This window comes from Sorex araneus, chromosome 7 (assembly GCF_027595985.1).
Source record: "Sorex araneus isolate mSorAra2 chromosome 7, mSorAra2.pri, whole genome shotgun sequence".
Classification (NCBI taxonomy): domain Eukaryota; kingdom Metazoa; phylum Chordata; class Mammalia; order Eulipotyphla; family Soricidae; genus Sorex; species Sorex araneus.
Genome location: NC_073308.1, coordinates 36,510,661 through 36,528,062, shown reverse-complemented (window position 1 = coordinate 36,528,062; position 17,402 = coordinate 36,510,661). Strand labels below are relative to the sequence as shown.

The 17,402-nt window shown below is 57.0% G+C and overlaps 1 protein-coding gene across 1 annotated transcript; it reads left to right on the top strand.

Annotated features, from left to right (window-relative positions):
* The first annotated feature begins 229 nt into the window (after positions 1–229).
* FMOD (fibromodulin) lies at positions 230–7,555 on the top strand. Its single transcript, XM_004610043.3, has 2 exons — positions 230–1,199; positions 6,081–7,555. The coding sequence occupies exons 1-2, from the start codon at positions 236–238 to the stop codon at positions 6,230–6,232; spliced, it is 1,116 nt and encodes a 371-aa protein (XP_004610100.1). The 5' UTR covers positions 230–235; the 3' UTR covers positions 6,233–7,555.
* The last annotated feature ends 9,847 nt before the right edge of the window (positions 7,556–17,402 follow it).

Here is a 17,402-nt window from a genome sequence, read left to right as displayed (position 1 = left end):
CCAAAAAAGCAAAAAAAAAAAAAAAGACACACATGCCCCCAGTTCCAGCTCATCTCAAAGGCCCGAAAATCCCCGCTAGCCAAGGTCAAGAGCACCGCGTGTGAGCACCGCCTGGCCAGGCACAGAGGGAGGGAGCTTCCGGGTCATGCATTTGCCGGGAAGTGGGGTAAGCGGGGTCCCCTCCTGGGCCTCACTCATGCCGCCTGCTCTGTTTGCTCTCCTCCAGGAAGCCGAGATGCAGTGGGCCTCCCTCCTGCTGCTGGCGGGGCTCTGCACCCTCTCCCGGGCCCAGTACGACGAAGACCCCCAGTGGTGGTTCCACTACCTGCGGAGCCAGCAGTCCACCTACTACGACTCCTACGAGCCCTACGACCCCTACCCCTACGGGGTGGAGGAGGGCCCCGCCTACGCCTACGGCTCTCCACCCCAGCCGGAGCCCCGAGACTGCCCCCAGGAGTGCGACTGTCCCCCCAACTTCCCCACGGCCATGTACTGCGACAACCGCAACCTCAAGTACCTTCCCTTCGTGCCCTCGCGCATGAAGTACGCCTACTTCCAGAACAACCAGATCGCCGCCATCCAGGACGGCGTCTTCGACAACGCCACGGGGCTGCTGTGGGTGGCCCTGCACGGCAACCAGATCACCAGCGACAAGGTGGGCCGGAAGGTCTTCTCCAAGCTGAGGCACCTGGAGAGGCTCTACCTGGACCACAACAACCTGACACGCATGCCGGGCCCCCTGCCCCGCGCCCTGCGGGAGCTCCACCTGGACCACAACCAGATCTCCAGGGTCCCCAACAACGCGCTGGAGGGGCTGGAGAACCTCACGGCCTTGTACCTCCAGCACAACGAGATCCAGGAGGTGGGCAGCGCCCTGCGGGGCCTCCGCTCACTCATCCTGCTGGACCTGAGCCACAACCACCTGCGGCGGGTGCCCGACGGGCTGCCCTCGGCCCTGGAGCAGCTGTACCTGGAGCACAACAACGTCTACACCGTCCCCGACAGCTACTTCCGGGGCTCCCCCAAGCTGCTGTACGTGCGGCTGTCCCACAACAGCCTCACCAACAACGGCCTGGCCTCCAACACCTTCAACTCCAGCAGCCTCCTCGAGCTCGACCTGTCCTACAACCAGCTGCAGAAGATCCCCCCGGTCAGCACCAACCTGGAGAACCTCTACCTGCAGGGCAATCGCATCAACGGTGAGCCACGGGAGCGAGGGCCGGCCCCGCCTCGGGAGGGCGACCTGTTCTGTACAGTCACCGTAGTCCAGAAACACCAAGAGCACCCATGGGGCGCCCCCAAACCAAGCCACGCCCTGCACAAGAGATACACACCTGCACATGCACACACTTATGCACACACTTATGCTCACACATGCATACACTTATACACATGTATGGACACATATGTGTGTACACATGCATACACATGCACAGGCACACATATGCACATACATGCACTCATATGCACATGCACAGACATGCATGTACATCTACACATCCACACAAATGCACACATGCACGTACATGTGCATATACATGCACACGCTTATACACACATGCACAAGCACACATACATTCACATGCAAGCACATGCACACATGCATAAGCATGCACACATGTACATGCACACATGCACACACTTGCACAAACTCACATATACACACATGCGTACACATACACACATGCACACACATGTACATACACACACACTTTAGTCCAAACCGTGGAGTTAGAGCACGCGAGGGTGGTGGGTAAGTCTGGAAGAATCCTTCCCAGAAGTAAGTGGCTGTCCCTCCGTTGGGAGAAGAGAGGTACAGATCTAAGAAACACAGCACAAGGCCAGAGCACTGTACAGCGGGCGGGCGTCTGCCTCGCACACTGTCAGCCTGGGTGCAATCCCCACTCCCATATGCCCCCCAGAGCACCAGCAGGAGAGATGTCCTTTTTCTCTTTTTTTCTTTTTTGGTTTTTGGGGTCACACCCAGCGGTGCTCAGGGCTTACTCCTGGCTCTGTGCTCAGGAATCACTCCTGGCGGTGCTCAGGGGACCATATGGGATGCTGGGAATCCCGAGTCAGCCACGGGCAAGGCAAACGCCCTCCCCACTGCCCTACTGCTCTGGCCCCAGGATTGATTTCTGAGCAGAGACAGCGGTAAGTCCTGAGCATTTGCCAGGTGTGCCCGCCCCCACCCTGATAAGAAAGAAAGAAACAAAGAAAGAAAGAAAGAAAGAAAGAAAGAAAGAAAGAAAGAAAGAAAGAAAGAAAGAAAGAAAGAAAGAAAGAAAGAAAGAAAGAAAGAAAGAAAGAAAGAAAGAAAGAAAGAAAGAAAGAAAGAAAGAAAGAAGAAGAGAGAGAGAGAGAGAGAGAGAGAGGGAGGGAGGGAGGGAGGGAAAGAAAAAAGAAAGAAAGAAAGAAAGAAAGAAAGAAAGAAAGAAAGAAAGAAAGAAAGAAAGAAAGAAAGAAAGAAAGAAAGAAAGAAAGAAAGAAAGAAAGAGAGAGAGAGAGAGAGAGGGAGGGAGGGAGGGAGGGAAAGAAAAAAGAAAGAAAGAAAGAAAGAAAGAAAGAAAGAAAGAAAGAAAGAAAGAAAGAAAGAAAGAAGAAGGAAGGAAGGAAGGAAGGAAGGAAGGAAGGAAGGAAGGAAGGAAGGAAGGAAGGAAGGAAGGAAGGAAGGAAGGAAAGAAAGAAGGAAAGAAGCCCCGCACAAGGCTGCTCTGGAGGGAGGAACTGGCCCACCCCGACCTGGCCTGGGAGGAGCAGGCAGGAGTCTGGGCGGGTGGGGGGGTAGGGGGCCGTGAGCTGGGGCAGAGGCATCCCAAGACCTGAGCTGCTCTCCAGGCTCTGCGGGCCCCGCCCGCCCTGGCTGGCCCGGGAGACCCTGAACCCGCGTCTCCAGCCCGGTCTGTGCTGGGGCCTTTGTGCTGAGCAGGGACAGCCAGCAGGCGGCACAGACTCCCTCGCTGAAGGCAGACTGCCTGGCTCCTCTCCCCGGAGGACAGGCAGAGGGCCTTTCTGCCCACTACAAGGACTCTGGGGCCCACATTTCCCCTGGCACTGCCCAGCAGACACCGGAGGGGCCAGCAGGGCAGCCTCTGGCCGCAGAGCCCCGCACTCCCCCTGCGAGGGGCAGCTACTGCCTCTCTGCTCCCTCCCGGGATGTCCGGAGTCCAGACGTGAGTCCATCCCCGGGTCTCTGAGGTCTGACTCCTCCGACAGTCCCCAGCGAGTCCTTAACCTCCTCCCTCTGTCTGCAAAACCCCTCTTTCCGGGAGAGGGGGCTCCCTGCAGGCCACGGGGCTTTGAGTCGCTGAGGCCCGTAGCACCAGCCAGACTGGGACAGGGACAAGTCTTGGCCTCTTGGCCTCCACTCCCACCCTACCCCCTACACACACACACACACACACACACACACACACACACACACACACACACACACACACACACACACACACACAGAGGAGCAGGCCACGGTCCCCTGCACCATGTTAACACGCTGGACGGGCCTCGGGGAGGGAGGCCGGAGCCCTGGAGGCTGACGGTGGGGCGGGCAGATGTCTGGCCGCAGGTTTGAAGAGCTTCAAGGTGCACAATTAGGCATCAGAGCGCACGGTGCTGAACTTGTGCCGTCCATGCAGGGGGCACAGATGAGACCCCCCCAGCTCTGCTTGGCGCCCTTCCCCCAGCACCACCGTCTGTGACCCCCAGCACCACTGGTTGACCTTCTTAGGGCCTGTGTAGCCCCCAGAGGGGAGGGGGTCCCTAAGTCCTTGCTGCCACAGAGGCGCTTGCCGTGAGTAGCCGTCCGCCCCTTGGGACCCAGGAGAGCTGGGCGCTCGGGGAGGCGTGTGTTGGCCTGGGCTCCGTGGAGCAAGGCCCCGGCACGTGACAGCAGTTGTCGTGGGAGAGAGATATGCGGGGTGTGGCACATCAGCATCCCCTCTGCCCCCAGGACTACAGGGCCACACAGGGACACACTGATCACTGCCCCCACCCCAGCCCTCCAAGGCTCTGGCGAGATGGACCTCAGCAAAGCCCCCACCCTGGTCAGCAGAGGCCCCTGGAGCCAAGCACCTCCCCCCTGGCAGCATTTGCGACCGCAGGAAGCCCCCCCCCCCCAGCTTTCCCCTCAACACCCTCTTTGGGCAGAGTAACTCCTGGGTTTGTTTGGGTATTTTCCCCCCTTTTTTGGCTTCTTGGGGTCACACCCAGTGATGTTCAGGGCTCACTCCTGGTGGTGCTCAGGGGACCGTGTGGGATGCCGGGGATCAAGCCCGGGTCGACCGTGTGCAAGGCAAGTGCCCTACCCACTGTGCTATCTCTTGGGTCCCAAGTATTTTTTTTCTTGCCCTCCTCCTCCTACAAGAATCCTTCTTGGGGGTCTTCAGGGGACTAAGCCACACCCCGCAGCTCAGGGGACTCCGCTCAGGCATCACACCTAGAGTGGCTCAGGGGACCGTATGTGGTACCAAGGACTGAGCCAGGGGCAAAACGTGCAAGGCGAGGGCCCAAACCCCAGTCCCAGCCGTCCAGGGCCCTGACTCATGCGTCAAACCAGCACGCCTCGAGCCAGACGTCGAGGCACAGCACCACACGGCCACCTGAGCACTGCAGGGAGAGACACAGCTCCAGGGTTGACACCCGCACCCCAGTTGTGATCCCCAGGAGAGCCACAGCAACGCCTCAGAGACGGCCCGGTGCAGCATCCTGCCCCTCCGTCCACAGGCTGCCCATCCCGTGACAGGACCATGCCTCAGTCTGCACCAGGGCACTGCAGGCCCATGGCTACTCACTGCAGACTCTCGCTGCCCTACTAGCCACTGGCTGAGCCCTGGGCCAGTGTCCTACTAGCCACGGGCTGAGCCCTGGGCCAGTGTCCTACTGGCCACTGGCTGGGTCCTGGACCCTGGTCCTACTGGCCACTGGCTGGGTCCTGGGCCAGTGTCCTACTGGCCACTAGCTGATCCCTGCCCTGGACCTTTCGAATTCCCAGCAGGGAGCTGGAGAAGGGGCTGAGGGCAGGTGGCTGTCATCTCTGGGATGACAGAGGCAGCAGAAGGATGTCGGTTCAAACCAAACAGGACTTTGTATCCATTAAGACGACCCGGCTTTCAGGAGACCCTTCCGAACGGGACCTGGAGAGGGAGGTGGAGGGGTGACTCGGAGGACTGAGCATGTGCCCGCATACCGGGGACCTGGGCTATGCTCCTCGCACCAGGTGGTCCCAGGACACACCAGGAGTGACCCTCAGGCACAGAGCTGGGACCAGCGCCTGAGTACAGCAAGGTGTGGCCCCAAAAAGCAAGAAATACATTTAACTAAAAATTTTAAAGGGATACATAATCATGCACGGTGCAGAAAGCTGCAGAATTACTGATTTTTGCTTGTCTGTTTGGGGGCTGCCTCCAGTCATGTTCGGGGCTCACCTCTGGCAGGGCTGGGACCAAACCAGAGTCCTGGGCAAGCCCCTTGACAGCCCCCCGTGCTGTCCCTCCGAGCCCCTTGCCTTCTGTGGCCAACACACTGGCCTCCCAGTTCTGTCCCCAGGCCTTGCCGGCCCCTCGGGCTGCAAGCAGCATGCAGCGCGACCTTTCAGAGGGCTGCCTTGCAGACACTTGTCCCTGGACCCAGACTTTCGCTCTTTAATTTCCTGCCACCTCCTGTATTAGCGCGGGGGCGAGAGATGGTCCTGATTTAAGCCCCTTCATTTCCCGGACTCCCTTCTCCTCGGCACTCAGCGAAGCCCAGCCTCAAAAGCAATCAAGGCCGTTGAGGCGCTAAGGGCTGTTCTCATCTCCTGCTTCCCCGACTGCCCGCAGAAGGGCCAGCACTTGTCCCGCGGGAAGGATTCTCAAGGACGTTCCTGCAGCTGTGCAGGTTGGCGGGCCAGTGGGAGCCCAAGCGCCGGGGCTAGAAACGGAGGCCAAGTCTGCCCCCTAGTGGTGGGTTTCGGTAGGACTGTCCACCCCAGCCGTGTCCTCCTGCCCAAGCAACTTCTGCACCCGAGTCCTTGGCCCCGCCTGGTCTCTGAGCTGGACTTTCCTCCCCCCCCCACTTCCCCGACGCCCCTCTTGTCCCCGCAGAATTCTCCATCAGCAGTTTCTGCAGCGTGGTGGACGTCATGAACTTCTCCAAGCTGCAGGTGCTGCGCCTGGACGGGAACGAGATCAACCGCAGCGCGGTGCCCGTGGACGCGCCCCTCTGCCTGCGCCTGGCCAGCCTCATCGAGATCTGAGTGCTGCGCAGTCCTGGCGCTGGGCTGGGCGCCGGCGAGACCCGGGGCCCCACTGCATTCGGCTTGATGGCTTGGTTTGGCTTTTGCTGGTGAGAGGAGATGGCTCCCCCAGCTCCCTCCAGGGTCCCCTTCCCCGCAGGGCCCCGCGGGGCCAGGGCTCCAGCTGCCTCCCGCTGGGGCGGGCACCGGGAAGCAAGAGGTTCCAGGACACCAGTGGTGGCCGAGAGAAAGCTCCAGCCCCAGACAGCTCCCTCCCTTCCGTCCTCTCGACCGTCCATGTCGGGGGGACGTCCAAAGCTCCTTGGGCAAAAGAACATGTGTGTCCTTTCCTGGTGATCACTGGCCCTCAGAAATAGCTCTGTCCCGACCACCGCCTCTGACGGCCGCCTCTGCCCGCGGCCTGGCCCTGCAGATATTTTCCGTGCTTTGGGCGGAGGCAGAAGAGCCCAAGAGAATCCTCACCTGAGTCCAGGGGGGTCTGCACCCCGACACCACCTTGGTGGACGTGGCAGCACTGTCCATGGTCTCAGGGCAGAGACCAGCCGCCTCGCCCCCGAACACAGGGAGGAGGTTTGTTTCAGAGCGGGCGCAGCTCCGAGTGGGTCCGATTCCAGAGAGGAGCCAGCACACTTGGCTTCCTCTGCCGTCCCAGGGGCCAGCACAGTCCGTGCGAACAGGCCTGGGGGAGCCAGTTCCTCCCTGCTCGCCCACACGCGGCCTTCCCAGCCGCTCCCAGCCGCAGCTTCCCAGGGAGAGGAGAGGCCTGCGGGTTCTCAGAGCTCAAGGAAGCGCCTCTGTCTGACCAAACAGGCCCAGGCGTCCCCCAGCCCTGGGTGCATCTGCGCATTCAGAACCCAAGCAGAACTTGGGTACCAGTTCTGGTCACCTGTGTTCTGAGTCTCCCGGGCGCAGGCCACGCGGTGCGAAATTCTCCCTCAGCACCGCCACTCTTCCTTCCCACCTCTGAAAACTGGTGTTGCCGGCAGCCTAGCCCACTTGCCCTTCTGGGGACCCCTGGGATAAAGCCACCGGAGCAGCTGGGGCAGGGGCCGGAGAGGATTTCGCCTTTGCCTGAGCCCTGCCCGGAAGCCGTGACACCCTGACACCCTGTAGGCTTGGAAGCAGCTGCCTTCAGATGCGAAAGGGCTGGCGGGAGGAGGGTGGGGTTGGTCCTTGGTCTATGTTCCTGGCGCCAGATCCTGAAATCCACAAAAGCCAAACCAGCCTCATAAAGGCGCTCTGCATGGGGGGGTTATAAGGCCACCCCTCCCCAGGGCTCCCCCCAAAGCATTGCATGTGGACCCCATCACGCCTCAATACAGGATCCTCATTATAGGGGAAGTGTGCGTGGTGGCCAACCTGAATAATAAAGTCATTTTACCATTGCAGCTGCAAGGGACGAGTCATTTGGGGGGTGCAGAGATAGTAGGGCGCTTGCCTCGCACACAGCCAGCCAGCCGGGTTCAATCCCCGGCAATCCAGAGGGCCCCCCCCCCCACCCAGCACTGCCAGGAGTATGAATGTAGAGCCAGGAATAAGCCCTGAGCATCAGGAATGTGGCCCCTACCCGCCCCGCCAAAAGAGAAATGAGTCCTTTCCTGAAGACAGAGGGTTGATGAGGAGGCCCTGGGGGTGTCCCCGGGGCTCCGACCAGAAGTGCCCTCTTTCCCGTCTGTTCCTCTTGAGTGGACATCCACCAGACTTGCTAAAGCCCCCGGGTGCAGCAGGAAAGAACACTCAGTGGGCGGGGTACAGGCTTTGCGTGTCAGGCCTGGTCTGGCCCCCGCCCTGCCCCGAGACAGAGCTGGGAGTAGTCCCCGAGACCCAAAGAGGACCCGTACGAAAGCTCTGCTCATCTCTCTGTGCTCTGTAAGGGGGACGCACAGGGGCGCTCAGAGCCCACCCCTGTCTGTTCTCAGGGGATATACACAGTGTCAGGGGTCCGGTGACAGCCCGTTGCCCCAACCACTGGACTACCTCTTTGGCCCTCGCAGTTTTGGAAGCCTAAAGGTAATCCCGCAAGCTACATGCTCTCTTGCCCTGGGTCCGAAGGCATGAAAAGAAAGCGCACTCTTGTTTCTGTTTTCGGTCATTCTCCTTCCTAGCCAAAGCGGGGCCACTGAGTCCTGAGGATTGTTGTCTTAACCGCTTCCGCCATCTAGTGGTCACTCGGAGAAGTGGCAGCAGTGAGACCCTTGCAAAGCTTAGTTGGAGAATTTGAGCCTCTGGGCGCCCGTCCGTTCCTTCTTTGACTTTTCCCTGTGCGCCTTTGTGAACAGGCTCTAAGTGCCCGCAGTCATGCTAGGTGCTGAGCAAAGGCTCTGTTTAGGATGCAAAAATCGGCTAAAAGCTTCAGGACAGTCCACTATTTTCTGACAAGCTGATATTTAATTGTGCGCTAATATATTCACTGAATTTCTGGGCCAAGCATGTTGCAGACATTACCGCCTTAGACCAGGCAAGTACATTTGATTTTAATTATCATTGTACTTATTGGGCACGAGTCAGGCTGTGAATGAGGGCAAGATCAGAAGTCATATAGGGTCAAAGAGATAGTAGGGCGTTTGCCTTCCACGCCACTGACCTGGGTTCACACCCCATATGGTCCCTCAAGTCGGCCATGAGTAATCCCTGAGCACAGAGTCAGAAGTAAGTCCTGAGCACTGCTGGGTGTGACCCCAAAACAACAACAACCAATCAAAGGGAAGCACAACTTGACCCCAGACCCTCTTCAAGGACAGGACCCCTGCCATGGTTTTCCAGCCCAGATGGGTAGGGTTTCAGCTCAGGTGGGTGGGGTTCCAGCCCAGGTGGGTGGGGTTTCAGCTCAGATGGTTGGGGTTCCAGCTCAGGTGGGTGGGGTTCCAGCCCAAGTGAGTGAGGTTCCAGCCCAGGTGGGGGGGGGGGTTCCAGCCCAGGTAGGTGGGGTTCCAGCTCAGGTGGGTGGGGTTCCAGCCCAAGTGAGTGAGGTTCCAGCCCAGGTGGGGGGGGTTTCCAGCCCAGGTAGGTGGGGTTCCAGCTCAGGTGGGTGGGGTTCCAGCCCAAGTGAGTGAGGTTCCAGCCCAGGTGTGTGGGGGGGTTTCCAGCCCAGGTGGGTGGGGTTCCAGCCCAAGTGGGTGGGGTTCCAGCCCAGGTGGTGGGGGGGGTTCCATCCTAGGTGGGTGGGGTTCCAGCTCAGGTGGGTGGGGTTCCAGCTCAGGTGGGTGGGGTTCCAGTTCAGGTGGGTCACAAGATGCGGTGACAGGGGTGTGCAGCCTGGGACCCGGCACCGTCCCATCATCCCTTCTGCCTCTCAGGTGATCTTAGCACCTCGCCTGAGCCGCCCCAACGAGGCAGAGCAGGAAGAAGGGGCCAGGCCCACCTTGCGGGGCTTCCCTGCTCCTAGGATCTGGTGCCTCTGACCGGTGGCCAGGGTGTGCCCCAGCAGGGGCCTCTGGCTGCCCTGACCAGTGCTGCTGAGGTGCTGGCACTTGGTGGCTGTGGTCTCCTCCTCACTCCAGCCCCTCTCCGCCTGATCCCTTGGCTGAGTTACAGAGGGGAGACTGGGGGCATTGTCAGGGGAATGAGAGGACGGGGGTCCGGCAGAGGAAAGACCGCGGGAATGGCCGCAGCAGCGCAGAGGAGGAAGGAGAGGCTTCCCCGGGTGAGGCTGGAGCTCGCCCCCTTTGCTGTCCCGCTCCACATAGGACCCCCCAGAAAATCCACATTCCGCCCCGGCCGGGCCTTACAGTTCTCCCTTCCTGCCACTAGTGGGCAGCATCTCACTTGGCTCCATCCGGCTTCGGACCACCTCCCCCCTCCCAGCACCTTGCAAACTTTACTCCTGGCCTTTGTTTACTAAAGCACTCATGAGATAACAGCGTGTCTGATTAACCCGTAGCCACTCCAAGCTGTGGGCGGCATTTCAAGGTCTGTCCAACGGCTGTGGTGTGGTGTAAAAAGCATCTGTGGCTTAGCTGGGGACTACGGAGAGTGCTCGGGCACACAGAGGACCCACGCTGCACAGAAGCTCCGTCTCTGGTGGCTGTGCAGGGAAGGAGGGGTCTCCGGGCACGCCAAGGGCCCAAGCCCTCTCTGCTAAGGCATGATGAGACGGACAAGAGGGACTCTGGCTGGAGGAGGCAGAGACGGTCAGTAGTAGAGTTCCCTTGGCAAGCAGCCCGCCTCTCTCAGTGAGCCTTTGTTCGTTTGCTGTTTTTTATTTTTGGCCCACACCTGGCAGTGCTCAGGGCAGACTCCCGCCTCTGTGCTCAGAAGTCAGTCCTGGTGGTGCTCAGGTAGGAGCTGGGGTGCATGGACAACAAGGGGCTCACCCATATACCATCTCTCCAGCCCTCAGGAAGGTTTTAACTGTGTCCCAAAGCATGATCCTGGTAACGTGCTGAAAGTTGGTGCCTTTAGCGTATGGACAACAGGACGACAGTTCCCAGGACACTGGCCAGGGAGTCTGGTCGAGAGGACAGTCACGGTATCTTCTTTTTGCTTTTCTTTTGGGGTCATACCCGTCAATGCACAGGGGTTACTCCTGGCTCTGCACTCAGGAATTACTCCTGGCGGTGCTCGGGGGACCATATGGGATGCTGGGAATCGAACCCGGGTTGGCCACGTGCAAGGCAAATGCCCTCCCCGCTGTGCTATCGCTCCAGCCCCTCGTTGGCCATGTAAGAGTGAAGCCTCCAGGTGGATTGACGAAGTGCTGGGGTGGAGTGTCACCTGACTTTTCTGCACTTTCAGAGGAAGAGTCAGGAGGACTGAGGTGGCCTGGGGCTGAGGAGCGGCCCAAGTCCTGGCTGGGTTGGGGACTCGCTGCCCAGAGGCCAGCTCAGCCCAGCAGTCCAGCACCGCGGCCTCCATACCCGGCGTAGACCTTCCCAAACGCTCCCTACAGAAGGATGGGAGCCGGCAGGCCGGGCCAAGTGACCGGGCCACCAAGCTGTGCCCAACCAGAGCAGACCCATTGCTCAATCCCCAGGCTGCCCACTGAGCTCCAGGGCACAGCCCTTCCCGGAAACGGGGCCAGCCCCTGGGGACAGAGCCCACATGTGGTTTGACAAGGGCTGGGCCGGCCCCTGCAGCCAGCAGGAGCAGAGGAGGGCTCCAAAGGCCTGAAATGCACAAAAGGGTCCAGCAGTGTCTCTCTCTCTCTCTCACACACACACACACACACACACACAAAACACACACGCACATGCACATACACACACACACTCCCCTTGCCCCGCCCCAGCACACACACAAACACAACACACACACATGCACACACACACACACACACCCCTCACCCCACCCCAGCACACACATACACACACACACTCCCCTCGCCCCGCCCCAGCACACACACACACACACACACAACACACACACATGCACACACACACACACACACACACACACCCCTCACCCTGCCCCAGCACACACATACACACACACACACTCCCCTCGCCCCGCCCCAGCACACACACACACACACACACACACACACCCCTCGCCCCGCCCCAGCCGGGCTGCAGACATTCACGATTCGTGAACGGTTACCCCCGACGTGTCTGGGTTGCCGGCTGTGAGGAAAAAATGAATTGCACTTGACCTATATAATAATAATAACAACAGGAAATGGGTCAAAATCATAAGAGAGGAGAAAACCTACTACAGGAGCAAGTGCAGAAGGCCCAGAGAGAGGGAGTACCATGGTACGGCACTGCCTTAGACGCAGCTGATCCAGGTTCCATCCCCGGACCCACACGGGGGTCCCCTGAGCACGTGATTCCTGACTGCAGAGCCGGGAAGAAGCCCCGCGCACCGTGGGGTGTGTTCCTACCCTCCACTCCCCCAAAAGACAAGTGCCCTGGAAAGCAGATGGGGCTTGTCATGAGCCCCTCAAAGAAACCAGCAGTGAACTAGCTGCCTGGTCCAATAATCCCTGTCCCGCCCTCAGACCTCAAACAAAGACTCTGGAGACAGACGGGGGCAACAGCTCACACCTGTCGTCGTCGAGGGGCGTGGAGAGTCCTTCCAGGTCAGACACCAGGACCCGCCAAGGAAGGGGCCCCCAAACCTGACTCCCAGAGCAGACCCAGCTCCCGGGGCCGCAGCAGCTCCCGGCCCAAGAAGGAGTACAGGTGAGTGGGGATCCCAGGCGGGGCCTGCAGCAGCCCCCCACCCCGGGCAGGGCTCAGGAGTACTTCCGGCCCAGCCACCACCTCTGAGGGCTTTCTGCCCAGTCAGCGCCAGGGTACAGAAAGCGTCTCCTCTTGACCACAACGATCGTTTCCTCAGATGAAAATGATAACCCGTTTCACTAAGCACGCATATCTTCACAGGTCTGCGGAACACCCCTCGGGGGCTCAGGAAACGGTACTGAAGGTCGGGAGTTTGGCTCGCAAACAGCTGACTCTGGTTCAATCCCGGACACCACATATGGTTCCCCAAGCTTGCCAGGAAAAAAACAAACCAACAAAACACCCACTCGTTTTTTAAAACTGCGTGTCCCACAGGCTCAGAGAGATAGCATTTGCCTTGCTGGTGGCCAACCCAGGTCCAGTCCCCAACAGTCCCTCAATGCTGTCAGAAGTCACTCTTGAGTGCAGAGTCAGGAATAGCCTGTGATTAGCCTACGGCCCCTCCAAAGCCCTTCCCCCCAAAAAAAAATATGTGTGTATCCTGGATCAGAGAGTACAAAGTTCTAGGCCTAGCATGTGGCTGGCACCGGTATCACTACATGTGGTCCCCTAAGTCCTGCCAGGAGTGAGCCCTGAGCACAAAGCCAGGAGTGAGCCCTGAGCACAGAGCCAGGAGTGAGCCCTGAGCACAGAGTCAGGAGTGAGCCCTGAGCACAGAACCAGGACTGATCCCAGAGCACAGAGTCAGGACTGAGCCCTGAGCACAGAGCCAGGAGTAACCCCTGAGCACTGCTAGGTGTGGGCCCAGAAAGTGTGTGTCGTAGGGAGGCTCAGACCTGCAAGGAGTAAGGACTTTGGGGGAATCAGACCATCCGACAGAGGAAGTGGTGTCAGTTTCAATTCTTAGGTTATCAACAACGAAAATTGACTTTAGCTAATGTAAGCAGGAAAGAATTCACTTGTCCGCTACTGCTGTAAGAAGGAGTGGGGTCCCGGGGGGCCACAGCATCCCTCCACGGGCTCTAGAACACGGCAGCACCCAGAGTCATGGCCCCAGCTACACGCACAGGGCATGGATGTCAGAGCCAGCCACGGTGCCAGGAGAAGTCAGGCACCCTAGGAGATGCGGCCCCTGCAGGAGCTTCCCCGAGTGCCCGCCCCAGGGTGGGCCCGCAAGGCCCTGCTCTGACACCTGCCATCCTGCAGGTCCTGCGGAGTTGGGTCAGGGACATGGGGTGTCCCGAGCAGCGAGAGCTGCTGAGTGGAAAGTCCCCTTCCTCTTTCTGAAGAAATGCTTCCTCCTAGCCCTGTTCGGAGTCTGCTTCGTGATCTCCAAGCCCATCAGCACCAGCTGCCACGACAAAGTACCGCAAGCGAGGTGATGCATAATGATTTTTATTTTTATTAGTGAATCACAGTTACAAACTTATGAACTTTTATGTCTGCATTTCAGCCATACCGTGACCGTTTACATCCCTCCACCCGTGCCCATTGCGTAATGATGTTTAAGGTACTTATTCTGGGGGCCCAAGGCTCGCCCCACCGGCCTCGCGGGATGTATCCAACCCACGGTGTCACCCCGAAGGCTGAGTCCGATCCCAGCAGTGCTGTGCTCAGGGTCCCTGCGCTCAACAAAATGTGCTCTCTCTGCCACAACCCAAGCAAGAGAGCCAAAGCGCCAGGCCCAGTCACCCAACGAAAACGGCAGAGGAAAGGCAGAGAGGGAAGTGCTTGCCTTCTCTCATAATCCCAGAGACCAGAATCTCAAAAGCTCAGTGCCAGGAGGTCACGTGTCTCCCAAGGGCTGCAGGGAGCAGCCTTGCTCCTCCAGCGTGGGGACTCCAGCTGCCCGCGGCTCGCAGCAGCACCCCTGCCATCTCTGCCTCATCTTCCTCCATGACCACTTGCTCGTGCCCTCTCCCCTTCTTGGAAGGACTCTAATTACTGGACTTGGGGACCATTTTGATTTACTGTAATGTCATCTTGATCCTTAACTCATTATGCTTTCAAAGTTCTGTTTTAAAATACGTTTTAAGGGGCTGGAGCGAGAGCACAGCGGGTAGGGCGTTTGTCTTTCATGCGGCCGACCCAGGTTTGATTCCCAGCATCCCATATGGGCCCCTGAGCACCGCCGGGGGTGATTCCTGAGTGCAGAGCCAGGAGTGACCCCTGTGCATCGCCGGGTGTGACACCTCCCCAAAAAAAGCAGAAAAAAAAAAGTAAAATACATTTTAAGGTTCTAAGTGACATCGGTTAGGATGGGTTACTATTCAATGTGTGATGCCACCCAAGGGCTACCCCCCTAAGGCAGACTAAAAGGTGTCCTCTTTCCTAGGCCATCACACAGATCACACAGATGCTTTCAGGGAAGACACCAGAGATCCAGGTCATGCCCAGCACCCTAAGTCTTATGCATGACAACTAAACTTAGCAAAATAGCCAGCATCACATATGCATCAAGGCAAACAACAGATGAAAGAAGGGACAACAGGGGGCTGGAGCGATAGCACAGCGGGTAGGGCATTTGCCTTGCACGTGGCCAAACCGGGTTCGATTCCCAGCATCCCATATGGTCCCCTGAACACTGCCAGGAGTGAGTCCTGAGTGCAGAGCCAGGAGTAACCCCTGTGCATCGCCAGGTGTGATCCAAAAAGGAAGAAGAAGAAGAAGAAGAAGAAGAAGAAGAAGAAGAAGAAGAAGAAGAAGAAGAAGAAGAAGAAGAAGAAGAAGAAGAAGGAGGAGGAGGAGGAGGAGGAGGAGGAGGAGGAGGAGGAGGAGGAGGAGGAGGAGGAGGAGGAGGAGGAGGAGGAGGAGGAGGAGGAGGAGGAGGAGGAGGAGGAGGAGGAGGAGGAGGAGGAGGAGGAGGAGGAGGAGGAGGAGAGGAAGGAGAGGAAGAGGAAGAAGAAGAAGAAGAAGAAGAAGAAGAAGAAGAAGAAGAAGAAGAACAACAACAACAACAACAACAACAACAGCCTTGCAGGTTGATATAAACAGACAAAAGATTGTGGAAATCATCAACAAAATGGAAAAGTTACGGGGAAAATTTTTCAAATTGTATATCTGATAATATATAAACATCTCACTTAAGTCATACAAAAAGAAAAATTCCAATAAAAAGAAGTAAAAAGAGGCCAGAGAAAAAACAGTGGGCAAAGCATTTACCTTCCACACAGCTGACCCAGGTTCAATCCCCAGCATCCCATACAGTCTCCCCAGTCTGCCAGGAGTAAGCCCTCAGCACCACCAGATGTATCCCAAAAAAGACAAAAAGAGGGGCTGGAGTGATAGCACAGCGGGTAGGGCATTTGCCTTGCATGCAGCCGACCCGGGTTCAATTCCCAGCATCCCATATGGTCCCCTGAGGACTGTGAGGAGTAATTCCTGAGTTTAAAGCCAGGAGTAACCCCTGTGCATCGCCAGGTGTGACCCAAAAAGCAAAAAAAAAAAATACGAAAAGAAAAGAAATAAGCAGAGAATCCAAATAGACATTTTTCCAAAGAAGACATACAGATGATCTATCAGTACATGGAAAGACGTTTGACATCACTAATAATGAGTAAAATGCAAATCAAAACCCAATGTCTCTGGAGATGGGGTGCATGGGAAGCTCCCAGTTCAGTCCCTAGCACCACATGATCCTCCAAGGACCACCAGGAGTGATCCCCAGCACGGAAGAAAGAGTAACTTCCAGGGGTAACCCCTAAACAAAACAATAGGAACAACCCCCCTAAAACAATGAGCTATCGCCCCACGGCTGTCAGAATGTCTCCCATCAAAGAGGAGAGGATGTGGAGGAAGGGTTCTCTCTCACTCTCTCTCACACTCCTGCTAAGAGTGGGGCTTGGTCCCGTCACTGATGAAAACAGCACAGCGCGTCCTCAAAAAGAGTCAAAATAGAAATAGCATGCGGAAAAGCGATTCCTCTTCTAAGTATGTAAGTGTAGGAAATAAAAACTCTACCTCAGAAAGTGACTGGCCCCTCCATGCGTACTGCAGCATTAGTCACAGTAACGGAGACTTTGAAACCACCTACTGTTGATCCACTGACAGATGACTGGAAAAGCAAATTGGTCCATGGCTAGAGTGACAGTACAGCAGGGAGGGCACTAACCTTCGCATGGCCAACCTGGGTTTGATGCCCAGCATCCCATATGGTCCCCTGAGCACTGCCAGGGTAGAGTGCGAGAAGTGAAAAGAAAGAAAAGAAAATCCAGTCACATACACAAATGTTATTTAAGGGGCTGGAATCATAGCCCAGTGGGTAGGGTACTTGCCTTGTACTTGACCGACCCAGGTTTGATTCCCCAGCACCCCATATGGTCTCCCAAGCACCACCAGCAGTAATTCCTGGGTGCAAAGCCAGGAGTAAGCCCTAAGCCTTGCCGGGTGTGACTTAACCAGATATTTAGCCACAACAAAGAATGGAATCCTGCCATCTCGTGTGCCACAGTGGACTGTAAAGACACTAAACAGAGACAGATAAGTCAGAGAGAAAAACTATTTGATCTTGCTATACACAGACTATTCTTGATTTTTTAAAATAAATTCAAACACACTTTATTCTTTCCCCCCCCCCTTGTTTCCTTTATTAAACTCTGCCATTTGCAAAGCTGTTCATAGTACAGTTGTCTCAGTTATTCAATGTTCCAACACCAGTCTCACCACTAGTGTGACCTTACCTCCACCAATGTCCCCAGCTTTTCACCACCCTCCAAGCCTGCCCCCTTAGCAGGCACAAAATGATTGGCTTTATTTTGCTTATTGCAACATACATCTCGTAACGGAGTTACTAGAGTCATTGTCTAAGGATTTACTGAGCTGTTTGGTACTAGTTGAGCTCATTGAACTTAATGGGCTTCTATGAAACTTTCCCATCTAATTTGCTGTGTTACGGCCGCTCTCCACGCTCTCGGACGAGCCTCACCCATGAGTGAATCTATTCCTGACATCTCATACTTTACAACCACTAATACACCGAGAGCATCACGCCACATTTGATGGGGTTTAAAGTAGAAGGCAACAAATCTTAGGGGGAAGTATAAACCTTTAAG

Coding starts and splice junctions, on each gene's coding strand:
- FMOD (XM_004610043.3), top strand. CDS start 236: ATGCAGTGGGCCTCCCTCCTGCTGCTGGCGGGGCTCTGCACCCTCTCC. Junction 1,200..6,080: donor GCAGGGCAATCGCATCAACG/GTGAGCCACGGG, acceptor TTGTCCCCGCAG/AATTCTCCATCAGCAGTTTC.